The 27491-nt window shown below is 39.9% G+C and overlaps 1 protein-coding gene across 5 annotated transcripts; it reads left to right on the forward strand.

The window, feature by feature from the left end:
- Nucleotides 1–79: 79 nt before the first annotated feature.
- Nucleotides 80–27241, forward strand: TMEM181 (transmembrane protein 181). Of its 5 annotated transcripts, none has more exons than XM_084515807.1 (18): nt 2340–2378; nt 2685–2746; nt 6493–6596; nt 8753–8808; nt 9419–9509; nt 10112–10230; nt 11368–11484; nt 13405–13485; nt 14690–14789; nt 15532–15662; nt 16299–16390; nt 17836–17893; nt 18540–18642; nt 18734–18785; nt 19346–19428; nt 20540–20629; nt 22130–22196; nt 23447–27241. In XM_084515807.1, exons 1-18 carry the CDS (start codon nt 2358–2360, stop codon nt 23523–23525), a joined length of 1506 nt encoding a protein of 501 aa, XP_084371933.1. In that variant the 5' UTR covers nt 2340–2357; the 3' UTR covers nt 23526–27241. The 5 variants fall into 5 exon arrangements, with proteins under 5 accessions (XP_084371932.1, XP_084371933.1, XP_084371935.1 ...); XM_084515810.1 differs by lacking the exon at nt 2340–2378 and adding an exon at nt 2475–2488; XM_084515806.1 differs by lacking the exons at nt 2340–2378; nt 2685–2746 and adding an exon at nt 80–264.
- The last annotated feature ends 250 nt before the right edge of the window (nt 27242–27491 follow it).

Here is a 27491-nt window from a genome sequence, read left to right on the forward strand (position 1 = left end):
TGGCGGAGGCCGTCCCCCGCCGGAGGCCGCCCCCCGGCCGCCTCGCCCCGGCCCTGTCCGCGGTGCTGAAGCGGCCCCGCCGTGAGGGGTGGGGGGGGGCGGCGCCATGGCGGAGCGCGGCGCCTGAGGCGGCATGGAGGCCGATTTGGCCGCCTTCGGCAGCCCGCTCTGCGGAGAGCTGAAGCGCTTCTGCAAGCGGCTGCGGGAGGCCTACAGGGAGATCAAGGAGGACCTCACGCCCTACAGGGATGACCGCTACTACCGGTACGGGCGGGAGCGGGGAGAGGAGGGTGGGAGGTGACACGAAGGCAGGCGGAGGTCAGATGGGAGCTTGGGGTCAGAGGAAGGGGCTCCAGGGTGGAGTGTAAGTCGGGAGAGGTGGCAGGAGCGGCACGGGTGCGGGTTGGTGATGAGGAGTTACGTAACATTGCCCCACAAAAAGGGGATGGGAATTACAGCGCCTCGCCAAACAGCCGCGCACCAAGCCAGACGCAGATGCGGTGGGTACGCTGCTCAGACAAAAGGGGAGATTAGCTCCCCTGCGAGGTCCCTCCCAGCTCAATTTTACCACGAATCTGAGCACAAACAGCATCCCAGTTCTCCTGCTTACACCGCTGGACTTCAGCGTGCCGTGCCTGCCTTCCCCAGCGAAGGATGTGGTCTGTCATGCTGAATCCCACTCGTTTTTTCTCAGTAGCAAAGGCCACAGAGAGCCACGCAGGTTGGAAACGCCGCCTGGCAGCTTGGCGGTGTTTAACACAACCACTGTGCCCCGGTCAGAACAGGGGCTCCTTGTACCTGAGCCTGGCGTGTGAAGTCATGGGGGGCAACAAGGCATGATGAGTGTACAGTAATGAATATTGGCACTAGAACGAGGAAAGAAGGGAGAAATAAGCTTTGGATTAACAAACGAGAGGCCCTGGGAAATGCACGTGGTCAGCTTTGTTGCCAGAAGACAGCCAAGCTCTCTGACGTAGATTCCCGTTTAGTCATTTTGATGACTACAAGTGTGTAAGGAAGGCCCTTCTGCGTTGAACAGAGACGACGTGACTCCACTGAATCAAATGGGCCCGTGGATTTAGTGCTAGATTGCCCTTCTTTCAGTGAGGGTGTCCCGAGAGGTATCAGATGGAGAACCTGTAGGACGAAAGGTGATGAAATTGAGAGATTTTGTGCTCTTGAGGACGAGATAACCTTTCATGGTGTAGGCAGCATGCTACTACTCCTCTGCATCCCCAGGATCTTCGCCTAACTGACCTAATGTGGAGTAAGTTTATTGATGCTGTCTCTGCATGCCTGCTGTTCTCGTGAGTGTTTCCCCTTAGCATTCTGGATGGATGTCTGGAGTAATCAGGTTACTAACGTTGTCTGAAGCAATTAGGTTACTAAGAACAAATAACGTCTTGTATCAGACCAACAAGGTGAAGAGACAGTAAAACCATATGTTTTTTCCTCTCACACACTGTGTCCACAAACATGTGGCTATTAACTCCCCTCCCGCTGGGTGAACAAGCCATTTGGCATCAGCTGGCACTTTCCATTGCCTTTAAGGAAATTGAGATCTCCAGTCTATTAAGTGGTAGGGAACAAGGGGGTGTGGCAAGGCATTAGCTTGCCAGTAATCAATATTTTCCAGAAAAGAAAAGATTAATAAAAAGTTGGCTGCTGTAGTCTCACTTCTGCGTTCTGTAAGGACATCCTTCCTGGGGTGCCAACAGGGATCAGGAAAACTCAGAACTGGAAGGCTTTAGGGCAGAGGGGAATCAGAAGTGGAAGAAGGCAGAGGATGGGGCGAGCGGGGCCAGCCGTGTCTCAGTGCAGCGGTTAATGCCGTCTGTCTGGGTTAACAGTTCCCTTGGGCAGACGTGGCGCTTCCTAAAAGAGAGGTTTACAGATTAATGGCGTGTGATACTAAATAACCTCATTGGTGACCCAAATACAAGGTTGGCGCAGACTGTGTCCGTGCCGCAGGTTACTCTGCGATGCACCAGGAGATGCACGGTGCAGGAGGTAAGCTCACAGAAGGAAGGAAAAGTGACACATTCTGCTCTCAGTCCTGGGGACTGCCACAAACCCTGTCAGCCCTTGATTTCTGACAGCAGCTTCAGGATTTGTTCTAACTCACACCCCTGTAAGTAACAGAGCCCGCTGGCCGCCATTCGCGCAGCGCTCCCTCAGCCCCATGTCCCCTCGGGCGCTCCGTACCCCCCCCCACTCCCCCACTCCCCCCTCCCCTCCCGCAGCGGCGCCCTTCGCCCCGCGGCGGGCGGTGACGTGGCGGCGGTGACGTGTGGGCCCGCCGCGTGGCGGCCGCGTGACGCAGGAGGTGGGGGGGGGGGGCGGCGCCCGCACTGCGCATGCGGCACCGGCATGGAGCCGTGAGTGGGGGCGGTGGGGGGAGGGGGGGGGCGTGAGGGGAGTAACGGCCGCGGGGGGCGGTTGGGGTCGGTTGGGGTCGGTGCGGGGCTGGAAGCCGCCCGGCAGAGCTGTAAGAGGGCTGAGGGGGCTCCTCCGGGGCTGGCAGCATCTTCTGTGCGCGGCCCGACGAGGCTGCTCGCTGGGCTTCCCCCGTCAGCGCCTCCCCGCTGTTTGGCCCGTTAGGCCCCTCAGAGAGAAGCTGCCGGGGGGAGGTCATCCGCTCGCCTTCACCTGTCCGTGAATTCTGTGTAATCTCTCCCCAAAAGGCAGCTGCTGAACAACAAACGTGCGGGAGGAGTGCTTTATCTGCCTGCTATGTCGGCTGGGGGTAGGTTTAAGGAGATACTTCAACACGATAAGGAACTTCTGTTACTGCAGGCAGGGACAATGAGAAATACAGCACCCTATAGGAACACTAAATATTTTTTTCTGTTGTCATGATAGCTGCAGTTAAGATTTGGCTGAGTTTTTTCATTCGCTCTTAGAAAAATCATTGCATGATTGCCGTGACTTAAAAACAGTGAGGTGTTTTCACCAAGCATCTCTGAAAGTTGTCAGACACAGCTCTCGTATGGCTTGAGCACTGGTGGAAATGTTGGGGTGTGAGCTGCTGGGTTCCACTGTTGCTGCCTTTGTGAGTAAAAGTCATGGTGTTTACCTGTATTGTGGCATAAACCACCACCTGACTGCTTAGTTTAAGATCTGGCTTCAGAGCAAACAACTTCTGAGGTGAGTGAGGTTATTCATATAAACATTTAGAGAATGCACCAGGACGGACTTGGCTGCTGTGTCCATAGACACTTCTGAAGGACCACTATCAACATGGTCCCACAACCAGTTATGTCTGCAAATGCTTTCTGCGTAGTGTGGTTCTGCCGGCCATCTGCATGCTACGCTTTGGTGGATTCACAGGCTGGTTTAGGGAATGAGGCTCTGCAGTTATCCTACCTGATCACATAAGGTTTTAGTCCACAGGTGCAGGGTTTCCATCAGATCTGACATAAGTCACTATTTATCAGTGAGTTTTAAGTTACCAGAAACCCCACAGAAGTGTTCTGTCGGTCTGACTTACTGTTCTTGTTCCCCTTTCTATTTTTGTTGGTTTTACTTTCCAACTTTGACTCTCAGTTACTAATATTTCATTTCCTTCTGTCCTTTCTGAACTCTGACTTGCTGGCAGCTATGACCTTTTCAGAAGATGTGTGTGCGTGGGGTTTTTTTATATGTAGTTGGTACTTCCAGCTTGCTCAAACATTGCACTCAGTTGCAAGAAATGAGGAAATAAAATACGAGTAGCTTGCCTTTTGTGTTCCACGTATCTTGTGTTTGGCTCTTGCATCTCCAGAAGTTTGTATTTTCAAACTTTGAGGGCCAGAAATCAGTGGATTTCTTTCAAAGAGCTGAAAGTCTTCTGTTACAGGATCCCACAGACTGGAGGATTTCATTGTTTTGTTTGTTTTTCACCTTTTTCTTCTTATCCTGATTTTCTGCCATTTCAATTCTTCTGGACAGATCTGTGCAGCCTTACTGACCTGTGCAATAGCATGTACACTCAGTTGCTGAAATGAGTCTTTAAGAGTACCCATATGAAAGAAGAGAGAAAAAGGCACACCATGTCCACGCTCTGTGATCTCCTCTCCTTGTAAAGTGTCAGCACGCCTGTTCTTCATGTGTATTCATACCCATCTTGACTGCTAGGTGTTGCACCATCCGGAGATGCTGGAATAAAGAACGAGCCAATGTCTGGAACGTGCTTCTTTGAAAGACTGTGAGCAGTCTGTGCTCTGATGCAGGAGTAAGCCAAGGTGCTAACTGCTGATAGCTGAGTGAGCTCTGGCAGCTTGCCCCTAAGGGCTGTGGAGATGAAGCTGCTTTTCATGCTCACGTCATACACCTCTCTGCAAAACCTTGGGGAATGGGAAGCTCATGAAAAGAACCGGAAATATGCCTAGCGAGTCAGAAGTATCCTGCACCACACTGTAGTTGTTAGGCATGTTCCCAGATGTAAGCTGTTAAGATCTGCATGAGCTTATGTGGCACTTCCCTGTGCATACATGATGAGGCTCCTGTCTGCAGTCGTTCTCAAGCCAGGAGCTTTCCAATTTCAGACCTGGTTTCTGTGTATTGAATAGCCCCAGTGGTTGCTCTTCCGTGAAGGATTTCTTTTCCCCTTTCATTCCCCCCCCGCCTTGGTGAGCTAAATTGCAGTTTGGATCTTACATGCAAAACAGATGTCACTTGTTCTGCAGCACCTCATTTGGAAAGGTTGCAGTGATTCTTAAATAACATTTACATTATGATTAATAATCCCAGTCCCTTGTGAGGCGGTTCTGACGGGCAAAGGAGTCCAGGAAGGCTGGATACTCTTCCAGAAGGAAATCCTAAAGGCAGAGGAGCAGGCTGACTGTATGTGCTGAAAGATGAGCCAGCAGGGAAGAAGGCTGGCCTGGCTGAACAGAGCTCTGGCTAGAGTTCAGGACAAGAAAGAGAGTTTATAACCTTTGGAAGAAGGAGCAGGCCTCTCAGGACTACAAAGATGATGTGAGGCTGTGCAGGGACCAAATTAGAAGGGGCCAAAGCGCATCTGGCTACTGCCATTAAAGCCAATAAAAGATGCTTCTATAAATAGATAAACAAGAAAAGGAGCACTGAGGAGAATCTCAGTCCTTTATTGGATGTGGGGGGAAGCACAGCAAGGAGATGAAAAGGCTGAGGAACTTAATGCCTTCTTTGCCTTGGTCTTTAGCAGCAAGACCACTTGTTCTCTGGGTACTCAGCCCCTGAGGTGGTAGATAGGGGTGGGAGCAGAATGAAGCCCTCATAATCCAGGAGGGAGCTGGGGGTGTTTAGTCTGGAGAGGAGGAGGCTCAGGGAGACCTTATCATGCTCTACCACTACTTGAAAGGAGGTTGTGGTGGGGTTGGTATCAGTCTGTTCTCCCAAGCAACAAGTGACAGGATGAGAGGAGCTGGCCTCAAGTTGCACCAGGGGAGGTTTGGGTTGGATATTAGGAAAAACTTATTCATGGAAAGCGTTGTGAAGCGTTGGAACAGGCTGCCCAGGGAGGTGGTTGAGTCACCATCCCTGGAGGTGACTCAAGAGGAGGTATAAAAGCTGTGTAGATGTGGTGCTTAGGGGCATGGTTTTGCTGTAGGCTTGGCAGAGCTAGGTTAACAGCTGGACTTGATGATCTTAGAGGTCTTTGCCAGCCTAAATGGTTCTATGGTTACATGCTTTTGCTGGTTAAAAGTGAATTAATTGCTTGCCTTGCGTGTTCCCAGGCATGCAGGCCCAGGGGTACCTGCTCCCAGAAGTTGGGATGGGCTTTTGGAAAGGATGCCGCCAGTTTTAATGCATTTATTTCTTCATTAATCTGGTTGGCCAGTACAAACACCACTGTTGGATGGTGAAAAGAAATTTTATCCCAGGCTGATCACTGTGCTTAGTCTTAATGCTTTCACTCCTTTCCACGGTGGTGCAGTCGTGTATTGCTCCTACAGCTTTATTAGAAAACAACAACCCTCCAGACCCACTGCTCCCAAATCCTACAACTTTCCTGTATAAACAGGGCAGCTTTCTATGATCTTATTGACTGGTATAGCAGCAGAAAATTAACTATGCCATAGCTCAGTTCTGACACAACTCAAAACTAAATGCTGGATCACAAGATCCTCTGCAGGTAAGCAAGTTAGTGATGTCAATTCTTTTATCTTAAGCTGGCATTGTGGCAAATCTGGTATTCTGGATGTTTAAATGATTAATTTATGAACCAAAAAAAGTGACTTTTTCTCCCTCTGAGTTAGAAAATACTTTCTTACTCAGGTCTTAGGACAATAGAAAATCCTAGTGTTAAAAAAAACGTGCAAAATGAGTCTGCTTCAGGATCCGGATATGGGTGCCCATACATATGTCTGATAATCCCTAGTAGTGTTAAGGTGTTTTCTTTTAGTGTTACATGTTACCACAGAGATTGGTCTGATTTTCTTTGTGGAGGAATGGATAGTGAATGGGATTTTTTTTTTCTTTAGAAATATGACTGATGGCTAATTCTGTGCTTTCTTCTGCTTCCCGTAGGTTGGCACCGATGCGGTTATATACACTATCCAAAAGGCATTTTGTCCTGGTCTTTGTAGTATTCTTCATCTGTTTTGGTTTGACAGTCTTCATAGGAATAGCAGGTAAGGATGTTGCCTTCTTAAAACAAAAAGTTTTTGCATGCTTTATCTACATGTGTTGATATTTATAGGGGTGTGTAAGTGCTAATGAGCTTACTGCCCTTGAGGTATCTGAGGAAATATTATTTTTACGGGGAGAGGGAGGTGTTTTGTATGTCACATTTTTTTCATAGGGGTACTTACTACCTGCACAGATTTGGTATGTGCAACTGCTTTGCAGGGGGAGTCAGTAAAGAGAAACAAAACAAAACCTTTATAACATAATTTTTCAGCTGAGTACTACATTAATTTTCTTCTTTACATTTTAGTCTGTAAAATAATGGTGCTAATACTGGATTTCCTTTGAGGGAAGTTCGTAACTATAAAGTCTTCTAAATTTTGAGGTGTAAGTGCAACAGAAATTAAAAATGTTTACATTTTAGTAATGTAATAGTACAAACTTCATTTGTTGGACACATGAACTCAGGTCCCTAAGTCCAAAGACCTCTGTGGGAGTCATGATAAGATCTAGGAGGCTGAGTGCTTAGTGGCTGGATCTTGTCCTGGATATCAGAGATACTTCTGGAAGTCTGGTCTACAAAGATGCAGGGTACATATGGGAAGTGTCTGAACTCTCCACATTTCATGTCAGAGAACTTTTTGGGGTCTAAAATGTACTTGGAAGAGGAGTCTGCATGCTATCACTGAAGTTTTAGCATGCTAACACTCAGCTGTTAGGATAGCTTCAGCAGAAAAGTTAAACAGCAGACAGGGAGAGGGAAAGGGAGGGACTGGTTGTGTTCTTTAAGCAACCTGACCCCATTTAACAACCATTTAAGGATTTTATCGAGTCCCCCAAACTGGGGAGGACTTGGCTGCTGTAAGCAAGGCTCGGTCATCTGCACGGGGCTGGGGTTCTAGGACTTGCCTGCCATTCCCTTCAGGAGTTGGCCTGGTTGAAGAATTCCTGTCCCTGTGAGCTTGGTTTGCTGGATGGCTTTGTTGACAAAGCATGGACGCAGTTTATTATAATAATTAAATTATTTTTGGAAGAAAGGTGTTTACCTTGGGAGGAGAACCATTGACTTAATGCTTAAACTGCAATGATTTTTAATGGCTTTTGTTGACAATTTCATGCTTGCTGCGAATAGAGGGAGGGGCATGAACAATAGAGTATTCACTCTTCAAAGGGCACAGAGTGAGTAAAACTCACCAAACCCACTATGTAAATGGAAAGGTGATGCATTCAGATTTTCTGTGATGCCTGTGTATGGTGTTCCCCATACTCCACATGTCTGTCTGCAGGGTCGCAGATGTCTTACATCTGAGTAAAGAAGATAGCAACAGTCACTTCAAATTAAGCTCTTTGGATTTTGTAACCCAAATCAGATGCAGATTTGTTTTTTTCCCAACTTCCACTTGCTCTCTTTCCCTTTTCCTAATGTGTCCTTGTCGTCTCTGGGTGAGATGAGTACAGAAGTCATTTTCTGTACCTATGCAGTTTTCATGTTCCCCACCTCAGAGTGATTTCCTGCTTTCAGACAGGACTCTGTTAACTTAGCAAGACTAAAAGCAATAACAATAATATAGTTTAATCTTTTTTGTTGTTGTTGTGTGTACGTTTTTATTTTTTTAGGAAGAGCACAGCATTTTTTAGTCATCTGCTTTAGAAAGCTTTAGTATATTGCTTGCTAAAGGAGCAGCAGTTATGGCAGCAGAACCTCCTTATTGTTTGGGTTGCTGTTCTTGAAAACCATGATTATGATCTCTGCTCCAGTATCTTTAAAAAAAAAAAAAAAAACACGCTCATTCTATTGTTTTTGTTAACAGTTACTGAAATAAGATGATTTATCAACTTCGAGCACTTACTGAACTTCAATTATGTGTTTCATAACAAAAATGCTTTCTGAAAAGCTGTCCAGGCAGTTTGTATGTACTTGAGAATTGAAATTTTGAAATCGAGAATGAGCTTCCTTAAAGGAAGTCAGTGGTGGAAAACTTTCAGGCCAAGTTTATTAATGCTATTGAGATGCTGAAGTGATTTACCCTTCAGTTCAAACATCTGCAAAGTGGGATACTATTTTGCTGCTTTATGGGGAGGTAATTAGTACAGTGTTTTGAAATTCTGTATTTATATTGTTACTTTAATATTATTGTCTTTCTTTTTAAATATTTTGCAGGTCCTAATGTAATTGAAACTTCTGTAGCAAGAACTGACTTAAATAACAGCCTAAAGGTAAGAACAGATAAAATAGTGCTGGATTACGCGAATAGCTTGAATTGGTACTGTGCTATAGGTGGATTAAAAAAAAATAATAATTAAAATAAGAAAAGGCTTTCCTGCACATAGATTTTATCCATTAACCGTATTTCCCTTGCTTTTGACTATGGAATTTCTAGAAAACCTAATGGAAAATAGTTGTTTTTTTTTTTTTTTCATACTTAAGCTTTAAATCATTTCAACTCTGTAGCAGATGGGGATGGGGGTTGTCACAAATCTCACTTGATGTAAAGTGCTAGAAATATACTTAGGCTAAGTCTTAGGTTTTTGACTTTCATATCTGAACTGTTTTTATTGCTGATGCTTTTATGTGCTTTAAGTACTCATGCCTTACTTCTTACTTTGCTGGTCAAAATACATATGCTGCTTTAGATACTTCTCTGGAAAACTTAAATTTGGGGTGCTTATCATACTGTCCACACAGCGTATATTAAATCTATTCCCAAAAATACTGACACTAACATACCTTTTATCATTATTACTGCAGATGCATCTTGTAATAGAATAATGACTGGTGCTAACCTTGTGATGTTTTTTTTTTTTTTTTTTTTTTTTTTTTTTACAGCTAAAGCCTTTTAATTTAAGTTCACCACCACTGTCTACTTACAACCAGCAACTGTGGCTGACCTGTGTAGTGGAATTGGATCAGCATGATGGTGAGAATCTTACCTAGTTTTAAAGAAACTGTTATAACAACCTAATTTTGTATACTATAATTTCTTTAATTTCATCTGCCACGTATGTGACCCTGTTGCTTTATGGCTGGTAATGTGTTTTTCCTGACACAGTCTCTTCCCCTTCACCCCTTGTCCTCAATAAAGGCATGGACTCAACTAAATTTGAGAACTGGATGCAACAGTTCTATGGGATAGATTGATTGTTATTTCTGTGAAAACAGTAGTATGCAGAGAATGTGTGTCTGTTTCTTCATTTTGGGGAGATTATATATATGTGTATATATATATATAATGATATGAATTGCACAGTAAAGCCTCCCTGTAAATGCATGAGAAATAATGCAATCAGGAATTCTTTAATTTGTTAAGATTCAGTACAGGGCATTTATGCCTAAATATATAATGAAAAGATTGGTGTATTTTGTTGTTATTATTAATTAATATAATAGAACCTTACTTCTGCAAGGTATAACCAAGTAATCTTTGGATACCGTATGTATTTTAAACTTTATTTGGAACTCTTTTTGAGTTCCATACTTCCGCATGTAACAATAGTTTAACCTTTTATTCTTTAATTACAGTGTCACTCAAAAGAAATGTTACTATGACAGTGAAAGTGCTCGGAGTGGTGAAGGATGGAAGTACACCATATGTTAATAATCAAGTTCACAACCGGACAAGGTTACTCAGCTGCGCACAAGTATGTGTCTGCTTGAAGAAAGCTCTGATGCTTCTTGTTTTAAATATTTGTGTGCGTACTACATTATGTTGTCAATGAGAAGAAAGTATCTTTAAGCACATCTCAGGAAAGACTCCAGAGTAGGGTTTCATTTGTAGTTGCAACCTAGCTAGCAATGCTAAGCAAGATATCTATCTGTCTATCCATCTTTTTTTTTTTTCTTGTTTGTTGCCTTCTGTGGTTTGTGCCTATTACCTCTAAAAGACCCCTCTTTCTTGTTAGCACAGCGCTTCTGCCAATGAAGCAGTGTGTGCTGCTTGGACACTTCAAAAGATTAACAATACTGTAAAAAGGAATATTTGTTTAGAAGATTGAGTATAGGGCTCCAGAGGAGAGAGAAATTTATGTCCACTGCCTAGAACAGAGACTGCTTTAATTCAGCTAGCATTTGTGTTTTTTTTAAAAAAAAAAAAAAAAAAAATCAATTTTCTTTCTACCTGAGAAGGGATGTCGATGGTTTTGATTTTCTAGTGTAATTTTAACTGTAAGTTTTGAGTTTAGAGACACTGGAAACAAATTGTCATATTTGAATCCTTTAGCAAGGGAAGAGCTGAAGTTTTTTGGTGATAAGTGTAAAGTGTAAATCAAATTTGTGTGTGTGTATGCACAGGCAGAAGTCTACAGAAATTCAAGAACCCAAATTTAGTTGCACGCAGCCAAGAGAGCAGTGTATTTGGGTTTTCTCTTTCTTCCTGCTAACCTTTATAATAAGTTAGTACAAGATTGCCACATCTCACAGTTTTGTGAGCTAGACCTTGGCTGACAGTTATCCAAATCCTCCCTGGTGCTGCAGGCAGTTTCTTTCACCAGCTTTAGTCAAAAGCTTGTTTATCAGTTCAACTTTTGATCCTGCTGACTCACTTTATCAGTTTCTTCTGATAAAGAAAGAAGAAACTGATATCTGTTATCTTTCGAGGAATTTTTATCTGTGGGTCTTGTTTGAATCTGACTTTGACTGATCAAGTTTGGTAAGACACATTATAAACATCATTTATGTTTGCCTATTCAGAAACAAATTCTCCAACCTGTGGTACCAGTAAATATTGTAGAACAAATTGAAGGCTTTTACATATTATTCTTCCTTGTACGTGTTCACAGAAATGCAGTGAAATCATTGTTGCTCACCTTGGCTACCTGAACTACACTCAGTACAACATATTTGTTAGCTTTGAAGATCTAAATAAATTAACATACGCCAAGAATATCACTTTCACAGTAAGTATAAAGTTTGCTACTAGCAAAAGAGATCTCTAATTACTGATGGTGTAAAAGCATGCTTTAACTGTAATAAAAAGTTACCTCATTTCATCGTAATGAAGCTTTTTGTCACTACTAATTTCAGAACTATTTTATCATTTGCTATTAATAATGATCTAATCCAATATTTTTTTTATAAAGAAACATTTTCCTTCCAGAACTCTAGTGCTGTTTTCTGGGACGGATAATTTTAGTATAATTCCTGGGAAATATTTAACAGTAGGCAGGCTAGACTAGAAATTCCAGTTTTCTGCAGTTCCTTACGGAGATGTTGCCTCTCTACAGAATGGTATCTTTTTCAGTCTTTTCCAGTAGGTGTATCTGAATCAACAAGATTTTTCCAGACTTTTTCTAGGGCCAGAAAGATTTAACAGACTCAAATGAAGAAATTTTTTCATCTCTGCTTAAGAGGAAGAGAAAAATGTTTGTTTAGTTAAAATAAGCAGACAATCCCTAGTGGAACGTCTAGCTCAGTTCATAGTGGTAAAAGTTGCTTGTTGAAACAGTTAAAATCACCAGTGTGTGTTGGGTGACTCCAAAAAGTTCAGAAACATGCATTAGGAGAAAATTAAACTGAGCTTACTGTACAGGTTGTTGTCTTGTATTCTACCTGTATATAATGTTGTGTGGGTCAGAGTAGGCAGGCGGCAAGCAAAAGCTACTGTAAAGCACCCGTGTTTTGTATATACTAAATGAGCTTCCTGAATATTGATACTTGAAATGCTCCAATTTGTAAAGTGCATCATTAAAAATAAGCTGAGGGTTCAAAGCAATCTCACAAGCTCTTTGCTTTGCTCCAGATTTAAGCAGGATGCAATGTTGAAGCATTTATAGTTATTTATAGTTGCATGGTTTATCATCTTGCTTTGCAGGTTTCCTTTAATGTAGACTTGTACACAAAACCAAAAACCTAATTCAAAAGCTTTGCTTTCCCACAGCAAGAAAAATTTCCAATTTATTTAATTAGTACAGTGGTTTATGTTGATCCCAGTTGAAATAATTGATTTCCTTTTGTATATCAGCATTCTCCACATCAAATTTTCATTTTGCATTTGCAATTTAAAAAGACAAGACAGAGGCTGACAGATTAAATCAATTGAAAGGTAAAGCTTCTTGTCCGATGGGCAGAGCATGTGCATTACAGAAGTGGTTTCAAAAGAGAAGCATGCCAGGTATAACATAATCTGTCAACAGTACAGAGCTTATGCAAACTGGCATGTTATAATTAATATCTCTGCCTCAGAATAATTAGAGGACTAAAGGAGCTTTTGCTGTTTAACCTGTGAAAAAGTTCTTCATTTCTGGTTAGCTCATTTAATCTTCCCTTACTTAAATCTTCCGTTTCACTGAAAATAGTGAGCTTTAAGAACACAGACTCATTACAGGAAGTACAACTGCACCTTATCATCATCTTCATAATCAGTTTATGCATTTGACCTTGGTAATGAAGAAAAACACACTGGATTTATTCAATTATTGAAGTTCAAACTTTGAATATGAAACAGAAGTCAATAAAGAACATTCTTTTCGATCTGAGAAGTGCATTAAGATATGACAGCACAATGAGTATGTTACAAAGTGGCTGGGTAAAAGAGAAGCAAAGATGCTAGGGTGCTTTGGTTATCTTGGTTATCTTTTCATTGGTTAGGTGTCCCCCCTCTTTTTTTTTTTTTCCATCTTATTCAGAGAAACCTTTAACTTGGAAGAAAATTGGTATGAATTTATCTTTGTGTTTCCATAGTGACTTGGTGGAATTTGGTTATACCTTCAAATTTTGAAAAGCCAAAAGGCTTTTCAGTAACTGCAAAGTGTGTTATTTATTGATGTTGTGTGAACCCTCTTAAAATGTTCAACTTTTTTTCTTCTGTTTTCTTGTAGTGGAAGACCTACAATCCAACTTTTTCACAAGTAGAAATCTGGTTCCGATTTGTTTTTGTAGTTCTTACTTTTATGGTCACGGTAAGATTTTCTTCCAGTTATTTTGGAGAATATTATGTAGGCAGCTGGTAAATGCTGCACTGTAGTGCTGTGTTTAGTAACTTAGCCCCAGGCAGTATAGTTGAGATACTGCTGAAGGGGTGTTAAAAATGTTTCTAAAATACTTAGTTGCTGCTTCTGTGGTTTTGTAAGTGGCATTGAAGGGGCATGAAGAAAATAGAATAAATGAGGAAAGCTTGTTGTTTTTTTTTAAACTCTGATTTTAAATTTGAGACAGAGTTTTGTTCAAATAAGTGAAATTCTGATTAGATGCTAGAAAAAAAGTATTTTTTGGCAGTGCAGGTGGACTCAGACATTAGACTAGGATGCCCAGAGTGTGTGTTGGCTCACTGTCTTTGAAAATGGGCAAAACTCAGTTGAACATGACCTTATCATAGAATCGTTAGGGTTGGAAAAGACTTCCTAGATCATCTGGAGGGCCTTCCTACCTCCAGCATATCGACACTTCCCCCCAACTTGGTATCATCTGTGAACTTACTGAGGATGCACTCAATTCCCTGATCCAAGTCATCAATAAAGATATTAAAGAGGATGGGCCCCAAGACCAACCCCTGGGGAACACCACCTGTGACCAGTCACCAGCTCCATTTAACTCCATAAACCTTCATCTAACTTCAGTTGTCACTGCCTTGAGTGGGAGGGTGGACCAGAGACCTGCAGAGGTCCCTTACAAACCTAAATTACACTGCACTTTAGATTGTTCATCTTCTCCTAGTTTTGCCTCTGGAATAGACGTGTTTTGGGGAAAACAAACAACATAGGCAACTAAAATGCAGAATTTTCATACCAGGGTAGTATAGCACTTAATATTTACATAGCATTTCTTTCACATACGTGATGTCACTCACTGAGCAACTGTGAATGTTAGCGTAGTATCTGGATTTTTTTAATGAGTGAGTTTAATTAAGTGGAAGTTGTTCATAGTGTGTGACCAGTAACTAGTGGCTGGTTTCCTTTTCAGTTTGCCATAGAGTAATTTGCATTGGGGTAAGCCAGCAAAGTTGATGCAGAAGTAGAAGCTAGGAGCTGTGCCTCTTCTTTTACTGTTAACAGTGTCAGACCTTGTGAAGTAGTATTTGCAATGTGCTGTATCTATTTACTGTGATAAAACCATTAAGGCTGCTTTTCTCCTGTGTAAGATTGTGGGGTTTTGTTTGTTTTATAGTGTCTGTTTGCACATTCTCTACGAAAATTCTCCATGAGAGACTGGGGTATTGAACAGAAATGGATGTCCATCCTCCTTCCTCTCCTCCTCCTTTACAACGGTAGGTGTGTCCTGGAATTTTTATAAAAGCTCTTAAAAATAAATAAATAAATAAATAATAAAAAGAAAGACAGACAAGGCTGTTTGGCCTTGATCTTGCAAGGAGCTGTTTATAGGGCTTCAGAAAGCTCATTTATAGAAAGCAACCCTTTCTAAGTGTATCAAATTTAAGGGCATAATCAATAGGTAGATTTCATTATTTTCATTCCCATGAGTGTCAACTCTGTTTAAAACTGATGGGAATAGAAGGCTGCAACCATAATGAACCTTTCATATGTAAGTGCAGTTTTTGTATTTGCCTGATAAGCCTCACTTCTTTATTCTTAAGATATGCATGCTTTATTTAAAAGTGGAAGTTGCTTTTGGTCTTGTAAAGTACATCAAATTCTAGGACTTCTATCAGTACCGAAGAATATTTGCCTTTCAGTCATTCTGTGGTAATTTTTAGTTTATCACCAAGAACAGTGGTTTAGCAGAAGGTCTTATAAAACATTAAATCTTCTAGAAATGTTGGCAACTATTTTAGACTAGTTTTACAGTATAGAATATTGCTGCTGGAGGCACCATTTCCTTTGCAAATTACTTTAAAATACAGCAGACTTCAACTTCGTTTACTGGTGTAATTTGTAAAATCTGTGGTTTTTGTATCTTCTCTTTCCTACGAAGATGAGTTCTACTTTTCATAATAAAAAGTGTGTGCTTTTTCACTTCTGTTTAACCTTTTTTTTCTTACTTTATTACAGATCCGTTTTTCCCCCTTTCTTTTCTGGTGAACAGTTGGTTTCCAGGAATGCTGGATGATCTATTCCAGTCGCTGTTTCTGTGCGCATTGTTGTTGTTCTGGCTTTGTGTCTACCATGGTATAAGAGTACAGGTAGGGATGCAACGGTATCTAGTAATTACTGGGAAGACAGTACTGGTTTGTTCAGTTCTCTCAAAAAGTGACCAATGTAAAACCAACTTTAAGGAAAAAAAGTGACATTCCAATGGTAAAGTACCATGTGACAAACAGAATTAAAATGATTTGAGGTGAAATAGCTTGTTGTGAGACAATTGCACCTAAATGAGATAGTTGGGACAGTCCACTCCAAACTATTGCAAGCCAGCCTTTGGAGTTGTTATACCATTATGCTTTGCTCTTGTTTGAAGGTTACTGTTATTGTTGATGGTGGTTGGTTTTGTTGTTACTGTTTTTAAAAACGACTTTAAGATACTACATAAGAGAAATACGAACTCTGGAGCATATTCCTTTAGTTTCAATATCAGTAAAATATGTGGGACCTTATGAATAGGATGTCCCAAATCTCTTGTATTTTGCCTTTAACACGAGTGATTATACAGCCTTTTGTATTCTGCACTTAACTGTGCAGGTTAAAAGTACTGAACATGGATTTCTTAATCTAGTTATAATCTTGAATGAAACAAAGAAAATGGTTATTTATTCTGTCAAGAATGAATCAAATCTCAAATGTGAGTTCACACTTTGACTACACTATTGTTTTATTAACAGGGAGAAAGGAAGTGCTTAACTTTCTATCTGCCCAAATTCTTTATCGTTGGACTCTTGTGGCTTGCCTCTGTTACATTAGGAATATGGCAAACGTAAGTAATTTAGAATTTGGTGCAAAAGTAATGAACTGAAATTATACAGGAATGAGAAGATTGTTTATAATTAATGATATCTGTTTCTTAATACTTTGTGATAGAGGAGTAGAGTACAAATTCTTATTTTCTATTTTGCAAAATGTGACTGATTAGAAAATAGAAGTCTTCATGGACAATCTAGAAGTACCATAGTTTTATAAATTACAGTGAAAGCTAGAGATCGCTACTTTGCCAGTAGGTTATGGTTCCCTAAAACACACCCTCACAGTTAGCTTTTAGTATTTGAAGCAGCAGTTTCTCTGCAGTTAATTATTGCAGTTTGATAAAACTTTCTTAACAATTCAACCTGCACAATTGCAGTTGACAGAGCATAGCCAGATCCTCCTAAAAACTAACTTCTTTTGCCACGTTCAGTGTTTCTCTTCTCTTTCTCTGCTTCACTCACAAAATACTGTCAATATTCCCCATACAGAAACATTTCTCAGGTTTGGAACCATTTTCTCTGAAGTGTTTGCCTATTATTTTATTTCTCAATATATATAAAGCCTTTACCATGCCATTGTGCGTTGTGTACAATGAAAGCAGTGCAATTGCAGGGAATGCTGGTACTAATGTCCTGTCAGCAGAATTTGTATGAATTAAAGGCTTAAACAGCAATTATTATTTAGGTATGGTTCTTATCACCAAGGGTAAAATTGAAACACTAAATCCTGAAGGCTTATGGAAATCTACAAGATAATACATTTTCTAAAAAATAGGTAGAAAAATAAATCATCTACTTTGAAAATACTCTTAAGATAATCAAGTCCAAACATCAGCCTGACCTACTGAGTCCCATCAGTAAACCACATTCCACATCCGCACATCTCTTAAATATCTCCAGGGAGGAGGACTCCACCACTTCCCTGGGCAGCCCATTCCAGTGCTTTAGAACCTTCTCTGTGAAGAAGTTCTTTCTAATGTCCAATCTAAACCTCTCCTGGTGCAAGCAGAGGCCATTGCCTCACATCATATCACTTCTCAACTGAGAAAAGAGACTGCTGCCCTCCTCACTGCAGCCTCCTTTCAGGTAGTTGTAGAGAGTGATGAGGTCTCCTCTCAGCCTCCTCTTCTCCAGACTAAACAACTCCAATGCCATCACTTGCTCCTTGTAGTCCCTTTACCAGCTTAGTTGCTCTTTGCATATGAGTGGGGAGACTAGACATGCTGATTACTGAAATCTTCCATATCCTTTGCAAATTGAGTTTTAGAAAGGAGGAGAATGTCATGTACTGTATGCTGTCATTAGAATCGATGGCATTGCACCAATTTAAACAGCCAAGGTCTTTAGTTATAAGCTTTTTATAGTAACTTTAAACCCTTTCTTTGTTAGTGTATTTTTTTAAACCTTGTTTTTTGTAATGATGTAACAACCATTTTTTTTCATTTTGAATCTTTTATAGTGTCAATGAAGTACGTGATCCTACATACCAATACAGGGTTGACACAGGTAACTTCCAGGTAAGTCAGAAACGTTACCTTGCTTTTAAATTGTTTAATTTAAACCACAGTTTAGAAAATAGGACATGCTGGCCAGGTGGTCTAACTTTGACTAGCGTACTTTACATCTTTGTTCAGATCATGCACAAGCCATAGTGAGCTCCATCCCATATGAGAAAAGTAATTGTCTTGCAATAACCTTGGGCATCTGGAAACTCAATACCAGAAGTTTAGTCATGGACTTACAACTGTTGGGACTGAAAGACAATTTTTTTAAGCCTCTTATTAAGTCAGCTTTGTATATCTTGACTCCTGCCAAAATCCTCTGTCCTAGTAAATTTCAGGAATTCCTTGTTGAAGGGCAAGATATAATTTACATGGTTTCTTGTATCATTCTCGGGAAATCTGTTTTTAGATAATCCTTGAGATTCAGCACTCACGTGAATTCAGTGAACAAAATTACTTCTTCTGTTAAACATCCTTTCTTTGTGTTCCTCAAGAACCTACGTTCACATATAGCCATCCTTTCATGAGCATACTTTCCCTGAATAAATGCACCATTCCATGTTGTGCTTTGGAAAACTATTTCTATTTGTAGGACGTAAAGGAAGAAAGGAGGAATAGAGGAAACCTTGTTAAATAATAAAAACTAATGTTCTTTTTATAGGGAATGAAGATCTTCTTCCTTGTGGTGGCAACCACATACATTCTTTACCTTTTGTTCCTGATAGTGAGGGCATGTTCAGAACTTCGTAACATGCCTTATGTTGGTAAGTATTTTGGGGGGTTCTTCACTAAGCAGGCTGTTGTCTTCTACACAAAGGTCTAAATTCTCTAATAAATTTTCTCAATCTTTTTCAGATCTCAGGTTAAAATTCTTGACTGCATTAACCTTCATAGTGCTTGTCATTAGGTAAGGCATTTCAGAGTACATTTCTCAATACTCTAATTTTCAAAGCCCTGAAAAGAACGTTATAAATATATTTTTTGATAATAAAAATCTTCAGTGAAACTGAGACATGTCATTTTGATATGACAGCTGTGTTTAGCACTTCTTACTTTTTGAACCCTTTCTTAAGGTTCTTAGAGTAGCTTTATATTATTTCTGCTACCACCATAAGGAGTACAAAGGAGTAATGGTTTTAAACTAAAAAAAGGTAGATTTAGATCATATAGTCAGAAGCAGTTCTTTCCCATGAGGATGGTGAGGCCCTGGCACAGGCTGCCCAGAGAAGCTGTGGATGCCCCATCCCTGGAGGTGCTCAAGGCCAGGTTGGATGGGGCCCTGGGCAACGTGCTCTGGTGGGAGGTGTCCCTGCCCATGGCAGGAGGATTGGAACTACGTGATGTTTAAGGTCCCTTCCAACCCAAACTGTTCTATGACTCTCTGATACACTGTTCAATCAAGCTACCATTTCAATTTTGAAGTTTAAAGGCATAGTATATATGCTCTCACTATTTTTCCCCCCACAGCATTGTTATACTCTATCTGCGCTTTGGAGCACAAGTGCTACAGGACAACTTTGTTGCTGAGCTATCAACTCATTATCAGAATTATATCCTTTTGTTGTGATGCTGCTCAACTAGGAGCATTAATCTGGTTTTATTTAGAAGGTACTTAAAGATGATGTACCTAAGGACTGAGTCCTTTGCCTTCGAGGTGTGCTTTTGAAACTCAATCAATTTTGATTGAGGTTTCTTGTCATCATTTTCTAATGGCTATTTGTAAAGATTATGAGCTGAGTTTCAGTTTAATTTGTTTCCATCAAATAAACCACAACTGTGTTTGATACTCTTCAGAAGGAATGAAGGCCCATATATGCATGCATTCAAGTAATTTTAACAATTTATTGTGAAAAAATTGACTATTTTCTGCTTGAATTCAACCCATCAGTTGGTATGGGGTGTACCAAAATACCTGAGAAATTAACAGTTTAGAAGTCACCAAAAATGTGTTTGTGTACTGGTGCAATCTACATGTGGAAGAGGTCATATCAGAGAATTTAACTGGCTTGAGAGAGACTATTTCTGATGTCTGTTGGCAGTAGAATTACAAAGGATATTTCTGAATCTGAACCATAAGATCCTAGTCCATTGTACTTTCTGAAAGTGTCTGTGTGACTGCAACTGATCCTGTTACTGATAAGCTTTAGATATGCATTGGGTGCTAGTAGAGATCAGTGAGCAAAGCCTCTAGTATATTCCCAAAGTGAAGGCAGAGCCCACCTTGAGTTCTGTCTGTACGTAGTCCTTCTTCTTTGTCAACTGATACGCCCACAAGAACTCCATTTTCAAAATAATAATAAAAAAGCACCTCACACCCAATTACTGAACTCCCTGAACTCAGCTTTATTTTAGTAGTGAAAACTGAACTATTCAATTATACCATGCATTCCACTGAAGAGTAGGCCTTATCTCTGCTAATTTTACTTGTGTTAAAACAAAAGGTTTATCTTCAGTTAGAGCTATACCTAGAAAGAGCTTGGGTACACTAATTGTCATTAAATTAAAAACAAATAAAATGCAGTTGTGTTTAGTCAGTCATACTCTCAAATGTTAGTACGATAAACATCCTTTCCATTGAAGCAATTTACATATGTTTTGTATCTTGTTTCCAAAGTTAATGTGTATGGAGTTACATTGAGCAGAATCCTTGACACTTAGTACCAGCAGAATTCTTATCATTTTATGGTTTATTGAACTTCTATCTCTACACATTAGCCTTCGTGTATTCCCCCTCAAAGAATGCACTATATGGTGAGTGTAAGCAACTGTTTGTTAAACTGACATGACAAGATCTAGCGTATTAGTTTGTACTGTGTGATATCCTTATCTTTTTCTTGCCTCATTACTGTTTCAGTTTGCTTTGGATTGACATAAGCAGAGGCTGCACTGCTCCTGGGCAATTTAGTATTGGGAATATGAAGGAATACTAAAATCTATACAACTAATAAGCTAGATTGAATTCTCTTGCTCTTCTCTGATGAAGTTTATAGTCAGTATGTTTGCATATAATGCTCAAACTCGTAATTTACTCGTGGACAGCTCTGAAAGAGCAAGAATACTTCACTCATACTTCGTTGTAACAATAAAGTTAATATACTGATATGCTGACGAACTTGACTGAAATATGAAAAACAGGGTGATGGAAAAGTAGGACTTAAGCTGATCTATAATGTGGGGGCAACTAGGAGGAATGTGCTGTGGAGAGAGGGTTGCACAGCCCCTGTTTAAAGGGAAGTAAATGATTAAACCTGTAGTGCTTTTTTTTTCCCCTCCCTTAAGTAGAAGATGTAATCTGATTCGCATGATGATTATGAAGCATTATTCCTCTCTAACAGATAAATATTCTGTAAAATAAATATTCATACAGAGTGCATTCTCTGCTTTAAGTAAGCACTGAGTTTAAAATATACTGGGAAATATGATGAGAGATTGTGGAGCTGGTGCTTTCTCCTTTCTCTAAACTTTTTAGACTTGAGATGAACTGAACTGTTACGTAAAGATGCTCTTTATTCTGTTAAAGACAAGACAAACGGTTGGGTGAGGATAAAGGGTTGCAAGAAGCATCAGCCTACAGAAGTTATGAAGTAAAAACCTTCCAGGAAAAAGATGTTCTTGACAAGTTGATGGATTGAATTTTACTTGCATGTAATTACAAACAGCGGCTAAGGAGGAACACATTATACAATAAACTGTGGTCTTGAAACAGGGCAGAGGGATTTGTCATAAATAGCTAATGGAAAGTATGTGCTTCCTTTTATCTCACAATAAGTCTTTCCTTCATCTGTTGCAAGGATGAAAAATAACTGGCTAGTCATTGACTTACGTACAGGGGATTACAACTTTGGTCTACTGTCTTTATCACTTAGAATGAACAAGTTCATGAAGACTATGATTTTTAAATAAGTATGAACTTTTGAATAATCGGAACAATGAAGTATGACTTAATTATATGCAAGCTGAACTAATATGACATGAAACTGCAGAACAGAGGAAATCTGCTTATGCAACACAGAGAATTATCTATCTAAAAATACAAAGCGAGAGTTACTTCATTTCCTTAAATCTTAAGAACATCACGATGTTGTGGGCTGAATGGTAAAGAATTTACAGGAAAGAATTGTGATAGTTTTGTTGCATTGTAGTCATGACTGCCTTTGAAGCTGTTGAGTCTGTTGCTTTAGTGTTAGATTAGAAGTGCAGCCATGTTTCTACATTTAATGCATTAAATTAACTCTTATTTGTATTTTCCAGAATCACAGTTGAAAGACAATCCTGCTTTTTCTATGCTGAATGATTCGGATGATGATGTGATTTATGGGTAAGATTATAGAATACCTGTAGAGAGGATTTTTTTTTCCATGTTATTTTTGTAATGTTCTTTTCCATATTTGTTAAATAATTGAAGGCTTCATAGGTTGTTAGTGAAAATAAGCTGCCTAAAGAACAGAAACAGCCTTATTCTGAAACAGAAATGCAATGAGGATGTGTGTTATTTTGGTTTTTATTTTTTGGTTTCTCAAAGGGATTGCCATGGCACTGATACAAACAGCTAAGTATTAGGATGCTGGTAGGTCATGGGGTGAAGGCAGCAAGAGATGTGAAAGGGAAGGAATTCCTTTCAAGTTGGGAAAGATTACAGGAGTCAGGTAGAGTTAGCAAAGGGTCAGCTCATACAGAAATGCTGCAGAGAAGGATAAAAGCTCGTTTTTCTTAACTGTCCATCACTCTCTGAAATAAAAATAACCCAGTCTAGCAAAACTTCCGGGACTTGTGTGAGTTTATGTAATATAAAAAATAGAGTATCCCTTAAAAACCCATCCAGGTCATGCCTGCCTTTGCTAGATGCTGAACAAATTCATTATCTGCCCTTGATGTTTTCACCTTTTACCAAGAACACTGAAGTGGCTCAACAGTGAAGATGGGTTAATACTGCAGAAAGCTGGAGAGAGACTCTGTCAGGGAGTGTAGTGATAGGACAAGGAGTAAAATGAGAAAAGGCTAGATTTAGAGTAGATATAAGAAAGAAATTAATTACTCAGAGGGTGGTGAGGCCCTGGCACAGGCTGCCCAGAGAAGCTGTGGATGCCCCATCCCTGTAAGAGTTTCAGGCCAGGCTGGATGGGGCTTTGGGCAGCCTGGCCTGGTGGGAGGTGTCCCTGCCCAGGGCAGGGAGTTGGAGCTGGGTGGACCTTAAGGTCCCTTCCAACACAGAGCATTTTGTGATTCCAACTTGAACAAGCTTGTGCTAGAGTAACTAGCATTGTCTGAGATGGCTTGCCTTTGCTTAGTTAGATGGTGGTAGTACCAGCCCGTTTCTGCACTCTGGTCCTTGTCAGTAGTGGCTTGTAGCTGCTGGGATACATTTTGTTATATACCAGTCTCTGGAGAGAAGTCATATATTTTTCATATACCCAACAAGGAAGCAAAACAAATACAAACTTTTTACTCAAGTAACAGTTTGATGCTTCAGTGCATTTTCGAACTTCCTTGTTTAGCTTAGATTTAACAAAACTTCAGAACATGGTGATCAGTTTAAAAAAAAAAATGAATAAAAAATCTGTTTCACAGGAGTGACTATGAAGAAATGCCACTTCAGAATGGCCAAGCTATTAGAGCCAAATATAAAGAGGAATCGGACAGTGATTGATTTTGATGTCAAGAGACTTGTTCAGCTGGAATTAAAGCAGTTATGAAGTTTTCCTAGAAGGACCACTTCCTTGGCTTTCCTACAGTCTGCTGTTATCCAAATCCTGGGAAGGACATCTTGTTTCTGTTTACAAAGTTAAAACTGGGAAAAAAAAATGCTTGAGAAGGTTGTGGTGAAAACTTAGGAAACCAAAATTTATACACATCTTACAAAATGTCTGACGGCAGGCAGGATGTCTGTGGACTAAAATCTTTGAGTCTAATTCAATTTCAAGGTGTCATTGATTGTATACTGATTTTAAAATTGCTTCTTTGCTGCTTGGTGTTTTTCTTCCCCCCTTGGGATTATGTGGAACAAAATGTCTTTAATCTCTTGCATTTTTGCTAGCTCCTTTGTATATTGTCCTCTGCTGTATGAAGTGCCTCTTTTCCCTTTCAATTTTGTACCTTAGTCATTGCCATTTGAACTGGAGGCAGGGAATGATGTGCTTTAGGTTTCTCTTTCTCCCCCCCTGTGCAGGAAAACACAAGCTTTCCATTCCTTCTAACAGGTGGTATAGACTTAAAACCATTCTTTTAACTCATTTAACTGGATTTACTAGGTATGTTCTACGTGTGAGATACATGCAAGTAGTCAAGTTCTGGTGAGCCAAAATCGTCTGTGGTCCAAAATTATTTGTATAACATAGGTTTCATAACATGCTTTGTCACCGCAGCAAAGCTGTTTTGTTAGTTCTGTTTTGTTTTTAAACAGTCCTCTAAAATGCAAATATTTGGGCAGCAACAAATCTCAGAAGGAAGCCAGTACTTTTTTTTTTTTTTTTGTGATTGTGTGCTGGAGGAGATTGTTACACTTACAAGAATATGGTACAGAGTTTCATAGCGAAGTACTATTTCATATTTCCAAACATTTCATTTTTAGAGGCTTTTTCTACATCAGAATTGTTCATGCAATTGTATCAATAGGCAGTTATCTGCTTGGCTGCTCATGTACTGAACTTCTGTAACAGCTGAGCATGCTCTGTGCATAAACTTCTCTCTCACAGCACAGCTGCCGCCCCTACTGCCTGAAATTTTTACGAGTACATTTTATGATGATCTGTATTCCAGTCTGTGCTGGAACAATTACATGGGAATTCATGATTCCTAGTACAATACTGCTGCTTCTCAGTTTCAAAGCTGTTTTTATCCTCCCACACTACTGTTCGGCTCTGTATTTAAGCGGATGCTATTTGTTTCTAACTACTTTTATGTTCTCAAGTACTTGACCTGTCTGAAAGTATTTTTTTTTTTTTTTCCTTTTTCAATGGATTCACAACTACAACTTACTCTTGTAGAATCTCTCTGCCCTGCTGCTGTAGAAGACAGTAAGAAGTACTGTTAATATGTTAGGCACAAAATGATGCTGGCTTACACTAGTAATCATGCTTATGATTGAACTAGTTTAAGCTGAATGGTGCAATGAAGTCCTGCTAGACTTGCTGAATTATACTGGGGGGGAAAGTGGATTTGTTCTGCTTCTGTGCAACGGTTTTAGGCCATTGCAACTGCAGTAACCTCCTTGTAGCTGTTCGGGAGCATTAAAGGGAGACCTCACAGGGAGCAATTTGCTTACAGAAGACCAAAGGAACTGCTTTATGTGGTTGCATCCTTGCTGTCATAAGAATAGTTCAGATTAAGTCAGTGATCTGTTAAAGACAAGTATGGTAAGATTGTGTATGCGTGTGTGTAAGCAGTGCAGACCTCTGAATTCTTTGAGGATATTTGGAATTTCAAACTTACTGTAACAGAGATAATTTATTTGTTAGAAGCCAAAGCACCATTATACAATAATGCTAAAACAAAGAGAATGCTGGGGTGGGGGTAAATGTCTTAATTAATTGGCATCAGTTTAGAGCATACAGGAAAACCATTACAGAGGTATGCAAGTCTGTGGGGGTTTTGTCAGTGAACTGTACTCAGCTGTATTTTCAGCATTTATTTTCAGATTTTTTTTTAACAAGTATAGGGGTTGACCTCTTATTCTACAGGAGATACCGTTCTCATTTTATTATTCCCTAGATGATTTTTCTTGGTGCATATTGGTGTTTGAATTTGCAGAGTCAGACTCTGAAGCCAGCTAGACACTGTTTGTGTATCCCAAGCCCCTTTGACTTCCATTGAAGCGAGTACAGGAATTAGGTCTTCAAAAATTCAGATTTACGTGATCCTTATGTATTCAAATCCCTCATATTGTTTAATTCTCTTCTGTGCTGTTTTGAATTGATAAAATACTTGATTTGACAAGTGTGCAAAGTATACTGCTTCTTACGACAGTTGGAGTTGGTTGTTACACTTGACCCTGAAATAGTGTCATGCTTTGTGAACTCATTAACGAAAAACATGTCTGATCTAACTGTGAAATAATGATTTCCAAAGCTGTTTTCAGCCCATTTTACTTGCCATTTTGTCTACCCTCACTTTTCTACATGACTGCATTCAAAATGAAAACAGGAGAGCTGAGATAGGGAAATGTGCACTGCAAGTAAGTATCTCACCAAAAATAATTTCCTTGCTAATTTTTTTTTAGAGATTATATTTGAGCAATGTTTGCCATACAAAATAGTTTTGTATTTTAGATGTGCTAGAGTGCAATGGTAAGGTTGGTTGAAGAACTGTCATGTCAAATTCAATGCATAGTGAAAAAGCAAAAGCAGTGAAGCAGGTAGTTCGGCTAGCAAGAAATGTTGATTTCACCCCCCTTATCAGTGAACAATTGGAAAGCAGAGGCAGTATTTGAGGAATATTACAGAATGGATTGCCAACAGCTTCGGAGCAGGTGGCATAAATTCACTGCTGAGTAGTATGTTGTAACCTAAGGGTAAAACAGAGGAGATCTGGGTAAGAAACTAATTTGGCTTTCCTTTAGCTACAGTTAAATGAATTCAGGATCTCCAGCCCTCCTGGAGCTGTGTAAAATGAGAAAAGTATACAAACAGGCCTCACAGCATATAGAGGTACTGCCCTACAGGAGATGCTTTCTATTAAATAACTGCAAGACTTCCATGTACATTGTGCTCAAGACAGACTCTTAAGAAAGCGATTATAATTGAGTATGAACCCATTAATGGCAGCGGTTTTATGTACATGTAGTATGTGCTTTAAAAATGCAGTTGCAATTCCTAGGGCTGGCGAAGAATAGGAAGCATAGGGCTCCATGCAGTAAGGAAGAGCTAGTCCATCAGACCTGCGGAATTAATATGGGGGAGAAATGGAAAGGTGTTTCCAGCTAGAAAAGGTTTTGATCGGTTATCTCTGAGCCAAAACACAACCTTGAATCCATAACCACCTAGTTTTTGCCCATTTTTTTTTGCTTATGCCAGTAATAACCTTTGTGTTACTGTAAAAATTTTAGAGGTTTGTAAATATGTAAAATTAAGATAAAATATGGAATATTTGTGTACCAAAATGGTATAAAATGTGTAAGATAAATGCTCTGTTTAATGAGAAGCTGTAAATTAAATGCTGCTTTGAAAAAGTGTGCATGGGGACGTGTTAAATATTCTGTCTAGAAATTGTGTTAATGATAGCAAATTGTCCATTATGTTGGAAAACGTCATCCTAGTATGGAATATGAAGCAAAACAAGTATTTCAAGCAAAAGTTGAGTACTGGGTTTCTTGAAGACTTCATGTGCATAAGCATTGTTAAATACTCAGAATAAAGTTTTATATCTTTATATCGTATCTTGGTTTTATTTCCCTTCTTGTGAATGACTACCACTTAAACACATTTTTACTTCGAGTATTTTCTTATCCAAGTAACCCAGTTTGAACATGTATAGGGATTGAATCTAGGAGGCTGTGTCAGCACAGAGTCACCAGAGAATTGGCGTGGGTGAGTGTTTTTTATTGCCTGGGCCTGAAAAGGGAAGGACTGCTTGCTACTATTCCCAAGAAACATGCTAGCCAGCTTATGAAGGGGAACTG

Source organism: Aythya ferina (assembly GCF_964211825.1).
Source record: "Aythya ferina genome assembly, chromosome: 3".
In the NCBI taxonomy this organism is placed as follows: Eukaryota; Metazoa; Chordata; class Aves; order Anseriformes; family Anatidae; genus Aythya; species Aythya ferina.